This window comes from Oryzias melastigma, linkage group LG8, assembly GCF_002922805.2.
Source record: "Oryzias melastigma strain HK-1 linkage group LG8, ASM292280v2, whole genome shotgun sequence".
In the NCBI taxonomy this organism is placed as follows: domain Eukaryota; kingdom Metazoa; phylum Chordata; class Actinopteri; order Beloniformes; family Adrianichthyidae; genus Oryzias; species Oryzias melastigma.
The window spans coordinates 10,843,973-10,852,724 of NC_050519.1; the positions used below are offsets into that span (position 1 = coordinate 10,843,973).

The 8,752-nt window shown below is 41.4% G+C and overlaps 1 protein-coding gene across 2 annotated transcripts in view; it reads right to left on the reverse strand.

Annotated features, from left to right (window-relative positions):
* Positions 1-862: 862 nt before the first annotated feature.
* The window catches only part of usp36 (ubiquitin specific peptidase 36), a 13,402-nt gene continuing 5,512 nt past the window's right edge, over positions 863-8,752 (reverse strand). The window contains exons 4-20 of one of the 2 annotated variants that reach the window (XM_024272450.2): positions 7,364-7,474; positions 6,515-6,617; positions 6,365-6,432; positions 6,169-6,239; positions 5,972-6,054; positions 5,780-5,891; positions 5,390-5,530; positions 5,142-5,242; positions 4,929-5,067; positions 4,489-4,851; positions 4,194-4,418; positions 3,809-3,912; positions 3,120-3,731; positions 2,790-2,995; positions 2,542-2,712; positions 2,344-2,459; positions 863-2,270 (exon numbers count right to left, since the gene is read on the reverse strand). In XM_024272450.2, coding sequence (XP_024128218.1) covers positions 2,139-2,270; positions 2,344-2,459; positions 2,542-2,712; positions 2,790-2,995; positions 3,120-3,731; positions 3,809-3,912; positions 4,194-4,418; positions 4,489-4,851; positions 4,929-5,067; positions 5,142-5,242; positions 5,390-5,530; positions 5,780-5,891; positions 5,972-6,054; positions 6,169-6,239; positions 6,365-6,432; positions 6,515-6,617; positions 7,364-7,474 — 2,858 coding nt within the window. In that variant the 3' untranslated portion in view covers positions 863-2,138. Of the gene's footprint in view, positions 2,271-2,339; positions 2,460-2,541; positions 2,713-2,789; positions 2,996-3,119; positions 3,732-3,808; positions 3,913-4,193; positions 4,419-4,488; positions 4,852-4,928; positions 5,068-5,141; positions 5,243-5,389; positions 5,531-5,779; positions 5,892-5,971; positions 6,055-6,168; positions 6,240-6,364; positions 6,433-6,514; positions 6,618-7,363; positions 7,475-8,752 lie in introns of both variants that reach the window. The other variant, XM_024272451.2, reaches the window with a different exon arrangement.

The following is an 8,752-nucleotide window of genomic DNA, read 5'->3' on the forward strand; positions in this document are numbered from 1 at the left end:
GGTAATATTTTGTGCACATCAGATAGTAGCTGGCGCACACCAGTTAGTACCTATCTGGTGCACACCAAATAGTAACCAGAATTTTTTTTTTTACTTTGATGTCCCTTTAGGACAATTTTGAAAATCTGTTAAAAAAAATCATGCATAATTGTGTAAAAAAACTTTCAAATTGTGTATACAAAACTACAATTCTTGACTAGAAGATTTAATCTGACCTGTCACTTAACGGCATGTCCAAAGTCCAGCCAGGACCAAATGCAAACCAAAGGCTCCTGTCATAAAATCATTCAAATGTGGGCCCCAGTACTTTCTAAGAACTACTTCTTCATTGCGATTGGCTAAATTACAGTTATAAACCTGTGGCTCTTAACCTTCAGGGCCTCGAGGGCCAAACAGATTTACTTGTTTCTGTGATACTTATCCTGTCCAAAATAACTTGAGCATATTTAGTTTATATTCATATAAAGCAGTATGTCATTTGTAATAACATTGAGACCTTCTAGAATTTTACGTTTTTAGAAATGCATCTAGAAAAAACCTGTTCAGCCTCTTTAGGTTGAACTCTGCAGTTTTTACTTTAACTTGATAGGAATACTCTTTGTTTTTAAGGTCAGTTACATTGAATTTGCTCTAGCCACTCCCATCCCACAGGATATCTCACTGACTCACCTTTAGAAGTTCTCTTGACATTTGATAACCGATATTTCTAACAGCATATCTAGTGTCACAAAAGGCTGGTATACAATCTGCCTTCGTTTAAAATGCCTGAGATAAAAAACCTGCACTTCCTAAGCCTAATCTTTACCCTAAATTGGCTAATATATTAATTTATTTTAGGACAAAACACACAGAAACTCAGACAAAAAATAGAAATCACAATTTTATTGCACCTTTTCAGGTAACTATTGACGCAAGAAGAGCTTTCACTGTGAAAGTTCTCTTTGCAGATCAGAAAAGTTGGTGCAAAATACAAGACTCCATGAGAACATTTCTGAGCGTTCGTTTGTCCCGGGACGAAGCTCTGCGCCGCCGATCACAACCTCCTTTTTCCAACAGCCAGACATGAAAACAAATACATTTTCAAGTGAACATCCACCAACTATTCTGAGTATTATTCGCACATTTAAGATTTCTTTAAATTAGATATTTATAGCCTTAAATTCTACACTGTATATGGCCAATTCAAGGCAACATGAAAAGAAATGCATCTTTACAGCAACACGGCTAAAGCAGAAGATGGACTGTACAGTCGTCTACAAAGCTTCTGTTGATCGTTATTCGACAAATATGTGCCCAAAGTGATGGAGGATGATCCTGTGGTTCCTGAAATAGTTTGTATAAAACAGTTTATACACAAATGTACACAATGCGACATGGATGCCCAAAGAGAGAGGGCAGGAGGTGAGGTACAGGGGGTCTGGGTACCTGAGTGTTGGCCCAGTTTCTGGGAGGGTCAGAGCATTGCATAAAGATATAAGATGGGAATTGATACTATTTGATGAATATTTTACGTTTTTGATAAGATATCGATGACATCAATAACTCATTTGATCACTTACTGCATTTAAAACAAGCCCCACCGTCGGGGTTTCGCTGTAAAACCTTCAACTTTAATGCACAGTGTAGTAAGGCTGGTAAGGAGCAACGCAAACATTTAGAACTAAGATTAGAATTGTGGATTTTGCAAACAAAATAAAAACAAAAAAAAGGTTAAACATGGATTTAAATCAATTTATGAATAACTCTGAGTAAAGTATTTCAAAATAAAAGGTCACTTTTTCACCGTGAGCCCTTTATGATCGCCACTTTTGCAGCAAGAGTGAAAACATAAAAAAATTAAAATAAATTAAAGCTAACTCCTTACAACTGGGTTGCATTTTTTTTTCATTCCAACATTTAGGGGGCCAAAAACTGAGCCTTAATAAAAAGCAAACGAACAGTTTTTATTCAAGACCATCACGGGTTCCCTTTGAAATATTTGATGTGCTGGGCCGTGTGATGTTCAGAGTTCAGAAGGGTTTCCGAGCTGACATTCTCTGATGTTTCCGTTCACCAGACTGTCAGCGTCCTGGATTTGGCACATTTGCAAAGATTTCCAAAAAGTGTTTGGTATGCAGCTTGGTTTCCATTTCCAGATTTCACCGGCGGACGCCAAACGGCCTCTTCCCGCCGAGCGTCACCGACCACTTGTTCCGCCTGTCCTGGATCCTCTGGAAGGAGTTGTGGCCGCTCCTCCACTTCTCCCTTTTATAGCTTTTGACTTTTTTCACCTGAAAAACGACAAAAAAGGTTAAAAAATTGTGACTCTTAAGTGCTTTTTTGTTTTATTTTTCTTAGTCTCACCTTTCCTCTATCAAAATCTTCATCCCACTCATCAATCACAGTGTCAAACTTGGCATTTCGGACATCTTCAATGGCATCTCTGCTGACGGCAGAGACCTCACCATCCCAAGTGAGGACTGCATGAGGAAAAACAAAGATTATTCATCTCAAAATAATTTTTATTTTATGATTCTGTGATCTTTTTCCGGTGGCTCTCACCGTTTGCTCCATAAGCTTTATCCGAGGAGTTCTTGAGAAGTTCCTCAACTACGTTGCTGGTCTTTTTCCCATCCCACGCCACGTGGATGGGGGCGTCTGCTGCATCAGCTCGACTGCGTTTAGAACCATCCTTTATCTGGCTGTCCCACATCACCACAGAGGCTCCACCCCCTTTTATCAAAGGAAATAAAATCATTTAAAAAGCAGAAATCAACTGAAATGGTTTTAATCAGAGTTTGATCACATACTTGAGTTTTCTTTGCTCGGTTTGCTGTTCTCCGAGGCGTCTGGCTCACAGGTGACTTCCGTGGTCAAAGGCGCGGCGGATTTCTCGCCTTCGTCGCTGAGGCGCTCCTTTTCTTTTAGCCTCTTCTTTTTGAGTTTTGATTTCTTTTTCAACAACACTGAGTCTTGTGTGTCATTACAAACGTCTGTGGAGTTCATCTCAAGATTCCTGAGGATTAAAAAAAATGTAAACATGATAACTTTTAGAGCCTTTGATGATCTTATTAATTATTTTTGTATTTAATATGCAACTTAAACAGCTGGTTGCCATAGAAACAAATAAAGCACAACACCTTGTTGAGCTTTCTGATGTTTCCTGCAGATCCTGAACGATTTGTCTCTTCTTCTTTTTCTTCTTCCTCACTCGGTGCTGCTCTTCCTCAGCTGGCTCACACAGTTTGGCGCTTTCGGCAGCGATTTGAAGCTTTTTCTTGGAGGGTTCTGCTGCCGATTTACACGTCAAGCTCCATAAGCCACCCTGACACCAATCCTCCTCCGGAGTCGGCGAGGCGCTCTCCTTCTCCTCGATTTTCTCTTCGTCCTCGCTCTCCCTCTTCCGCTTCTTCTTTTTTTTCCTGCGCTTCCTTTCGCTCGCCGTCTCCAGGGGGCCGGGCGGCGTGACGGGAGCGGAGGACGTCACCGGCTCCGTTTCCGCCTCGGAATGGCGACGCTTTTTTTTCTTCTGCTTGTGGCTCCCGTCTGGAGCTCGGGGGGAAACATTTGGCTGTTGGGTAATACATTTGGGGCTGTTGGAAGACTTGGGACTCTTTGGGCTTGGATGGTGAAAACCGTTGGTTTTATGAGGCGAGCTGGCGTCGGAAAGGAGAATTCTCGGCTGTTGTACGGATCCACAGAGATGGGCAGAGGATGGTGACTGAGCTTTAGGCGAATGGAATGGACCGACCCTGAGAAGAGATTCAATAAACATATTCAGAGTGTCTACGTTTTCCCCTCCGATCATCAGATACCGGCAGATCCGTACCCGTGAGTATGATTGGGCGCGGCATTGGTGAAGGAATTGAACTGATTTCGATGCGGGGGGTCGCGGGACAGAACATCAGTGCTGCTCCGACTCTGACTGGGAGCCTGCAGTTATCGACAAAAATAAAAACTTGGTGGTCTAAAGAAAATAACCATGATTGTGACAAAAACAAGGAGGAAAATCATTAGGAGGGAAGGGGGGGCGGGGTTGAAAGGATGGAAGGGAGTTATGTCGGGAGTGAAAAAAGAAAAAAAACAGGAGAAAGGTGTGAAATAGAATTAGAAATAAAGAGAAAATAAAGAGAAGAAGTGCTTATATGGTAGATTAGACAGGCACGTTGAAACATGAAACATTTCTTGGAGGAAAACTACAAAATAAAAATGACCTTCTTGGCGGACAGGGCCAGCTTCTTGGCAGGTGGAGGCGACATGGCGTTGGTGGCTTCAGATGTGATGCTGTTGAGCGCCGGGGGCTTTACTTTAGTCATCTTCTGCTCTTTTGTGCTCTGTGAGCGATCCAAGCTTCTGGCAGGAGAAGCCAGGCTGCTGGAAGCCTTCCGAGGAGTGGAGGGAGTCTCTCCTGCTGGTGCACTTTTGGTACCGATGGAGTCCTGGCCAAAGATAAATATATAATCTTATGCTTCCTCTCTTCTAGAAGAATAAAGTAAAACTAGACCGCACCTTCGACTCAGTGGTGTCAGCAGAGGAGGAGTCCGACAAAGACTTGAATGAGGTAGATGCTGCCATTCCTCTGCTCTCGCCACCTTGTTTTTTGTCGCCCTCCGTCCGGCTGACCCCGTTGTTGGAAGGGGTGGGGGTGGTGCTGCGTGACGGCGCCTGGCCCTGAGGGGCGGGCTTCTTCACCTTCTTGAAAGGCTCCTCGATAACCGTGGGCCCGCCCCCCAGCTTTGGTGGACCGTTGGTGGAGTTGGTCCAGTTGGAGAGTTTCGGCTGCGGCTGAGCGCTGCCGCCATTTCTGGAAATGGGGAAGCCCAAGCCGCCGTCCATGGACTGAATCTTCCTCAGCTGAGCCGGCTCAAGTTTCTGTCAGGAAGAGACGACTTGAACTGAAACGGATTTCCTCATAAACGTCAATCCTTTCACTATTTGATCTCTTATACCTTTGTGACCTGTGGGGAGGACAGAGGTCCATTCAGGTTAGCTCTCTTTATCTGCTCGGATGAGGCATTATTCTTCCCAGAATGCATCACCCCAGGCTTGGTGATCTGTCCATCCACAGTCTTCTTGGTTTCAGGAATCCTTTGTTACACAGAGACTCTGGTTACAGTTCAGGAAGAGCACAGATCTTTTTTTTAAATCTATCACTGACTTACCTCAGGTAGAAAAGCACATACGCCTGCTGGTTCAAAACTACTTTGATGTTACTCGACTGCACCATTGAATCATTCATTTGGTACCACTGCCCGTTGCTTGCCTAGAATAAAATCAAAGTTAAAGCAGCTCGGTTTTAATGAGAGCTAAATAAATCTACATTTTTAAAGAAACTTTGCAGCCAAAATAAAAATTAAACAGCTGAAAACCCACTAAGGTTGAATTTGTTAATGTAATTAATCAAACATACCTTGATGTAGCAGTAGTAATGGCCAGCATGACAACTGTACCCAGAATGCACCAGGACAGCATAGAGGCCGTACATGACAGGATCACCCGAGCTCTGAGACATGTACGGGCGGATGTTGAGAAACTCTGGGTACCCGACATCCTTTTCAAACAAAAAAAAAGGAAAAATATTTAGTTATATTGTTTTTACACATTTGTAGGTATAAAACTACAAAATATGGTGGATGGATAACAGGAAGTATCAGTCTTCCAGGGAGAAATCTACACGTTAACCTGACTTCTCATCATTAAAAAATTGCTGCAGTCGCATAAAAGTAATCAAACTTTCTATAAGTTGCAGGAGGAATATATCTATATATATATGTCTCTGTAAAGAGAATGAACGGCTAACCTTTGTTATTTTTCCTCCACTAAAGTTGGCAAACCTCTTCAGCGACAGCGTCAGAACGTTAGACGTCCGGTGGACGGTGAACCGCTTGGTGGCCGGTACTTTCTTCTTACACCTTTAAAAAAATAAATACACTTTAATGAATAGATCCTTAAATAAAGAAGGGTTTTTAAAAAAACTTATAAAGGAGCTCACTTGGCGCACATATACGCATTCTCTCCACTTAAAACATCTGGTTTAACAAACAATTCCAGGGCTCGAACGATGTTTGCAGTTTGCTGCAAAACAGCAGAAAATACATATTAAAGACGGATTTTATTCATTTAAATCCTCCACTTTATTTGGCATTTCAAGAATAAATTAAGTTAATGTGGAATTAATATGCTACACACCCGTATTTCCACAGCGATGTCCAGGTACGGGTCGTACGTATCTGACACACTTTTGCAAATTGAGCACTTTACTGAAAAAAAAAGACTTTGTTAGACACTAAACAACGATTAGATCAATATTAGAACATTTGGAGTTCAGTGAAGCATCACTGAGAAAAGAGTGTGACCCTTAAGAGTGAGGGTGACACAGATGTACCTCTTGACCTGAGGTAACCTCCAAAGATCTGATGGACCAGCGTTGTGGCCTGCGTCTGCCTATCCAGCCTTAAAACATGGAGAGATCCGTTTGTTTAAAAGTCAGAGCAGCTTTCTAAACGTCTCATCTGAAGTCATTTCAGGGCCTTACTTGGGGTAACCGTTGAGACAGGCTTTCTGCATGGCATCGATGGTGTACCGCAGAAACTCGTGAGCGTCCTCCTGACTCCCAAAGCGGAAGTGTCTGGCAATTTCTGCGTAGAACAAAAGTATTACTCGTTTAGGAACTAAAATAATAGCTTTCTATACATAGACAGATTATAGAAAAATAAAGAAAAAAATAAAAAAAGATTTATGTTGATATATTTAAAACCAATGTGCCAAAAAGTAGTCTCCACATACAATATTTTCATACTTTTCAAGATCAGATTACAATAAACTGCTTTGTGTTTCAGAAATGAAAGCCAAGCAGTCAAACAGTGACTCATAAAACGCTCCGGCGGCCTCGTGTCCCATTTACAGTAAACGCCTCGCATTAGGGCTAATGTAGCTCTAAACATTTGCCCCTGTGCGATTTCCTAATGGGGGGAGGCATCATTCTAATGCGATCATCACATTCCCAGCACTGCACCCTTACTCATGGAGGATAATGGAGTCACCCTGAGTAAGAAAGCAGAATGATGCACTTATGACGACCTACAGGCAATTAGTGAGGGAGAGGACTTAATGAAGAAAACAAAAACAAATCAGTGGAGATTTTTAACCATATTTTTCAGCTGCTTCAGTGGAAGGCTTTGTGTTAAAGCTTCTACACCTGCAGTCAGAGAGGATGGAGGGGGCGCATGAGTGCAGCAGGACACGGGGAGGAAGTACGCAGTACAGCACAGAGCGTGAAGGTGAAATTCACAATGAATCCCAGAGGTTTAAAAAAAAATGACCAGCTCCTCACATTTTAAACCAGACGGGTCATTTCAGCTCTTTAGACAAATCCAAGCCTTACTTTTCAGGTCCCTGATGAAGGAGACGGGCTTGATGGCGTTGCCTGTGTTGGCAAAGGTTTGGATGATGTGATTCTGCATCACACAGATCATGCAAAAGCCCGACTGATGACCTGGAACACAGACGAGACGATAAAAGGCGATAAGAAAACAGCAGTACACAAACTTCTGCTTTCATTAAGTCTTTTAGGATCATTTAAAAACAAAACTGAATAAATTCATTTTACTTTCATTTTTTTCTTTGCCATCAGAGAAGTTCCTCTGTGGAGAAATAGGGTGCAGACATCAACACCCAGCAACACAAACTTTTCCATTTCAAATGTTGTAAGTTTGGCCTAAAAGTATGAAATGTTAAATAGTGTGTTAATGCATCTTTATTGATTAGTATTATTGAGCTCTTTTCACTTATCTTACTCAGCAAAAAAGCTTTTACATCAAAAATGCTTGAAGGTTTGAAGGTGGAGCTTTTGTCAGCAGAAAATGTTGCTTTAAAAAATTAATCTAAAAAATTCTAAAACTCTTTTGTTCTTATTTTTGGGGCTGTTACTATGAGAAAAAGTTGTATTCCTTAAGAAGAAAAGTCTATGGATGTTTCACAAAAGCATTTAACACCAGAGATGTTGCCGGCGACAGCTAAATAACATCGTAAATCTTTGATCTTTTATGCGATGAACATGAATTAGCTATTTTGTAAAGTTGATTGTGTAATCACTTCACTACAGCCAAGTGTTGCATTTTGGTGCTTCTATTTTCCCCGAGTATAAGTTGCAAAAAATGTCAAATCAAGAAGGAGATCATGATATTTAAGTCGCACTTTTGGGAGAAAAGTCTGACATTTCTGTACAAATCCACCAAGGCCGCTGCATTCACACCGAACATGATTCACACATCAAACTCGCATCTAATTCATAAAATAGATGCTCCTGTTGTGTGTGAAAGAAGCTGCTGTATATCTTATTTATAATCCACCGATGATATCAAGAGATCAGGTTTATTGATTTTAAAGAGTTCCACAAAATCATCGGTTTTCATGTCTGATCCATGAGTTTTTTTTATTTTTTTAAATCGATCGTTACCATCTATTCTGCAGAAGATGGGTCTAAATGGCGGCGCTTTTACTTTTTCTTCCGTCTCTCTGTAACCCAGTTTGATGAATTTCTGTTCCGCATTGGTTTGAGGAGCAAAAAATAAAAACAAGAATGTTTTGATGCAAATAAGAAAAATACTAAAGTTTAAGAGGAAAACAATCAGATTCTCATTTGCATTTGTTTTGATGACACTTCTTCTTCAGGCACCGTCAGTAGCAAATACTGATTACCAGATAGAGAGCCCTCTAGTGGTTGGTATTGGAAACAACCAAGGGAATCTGCCCACAGAGTAAAAAGATGGCA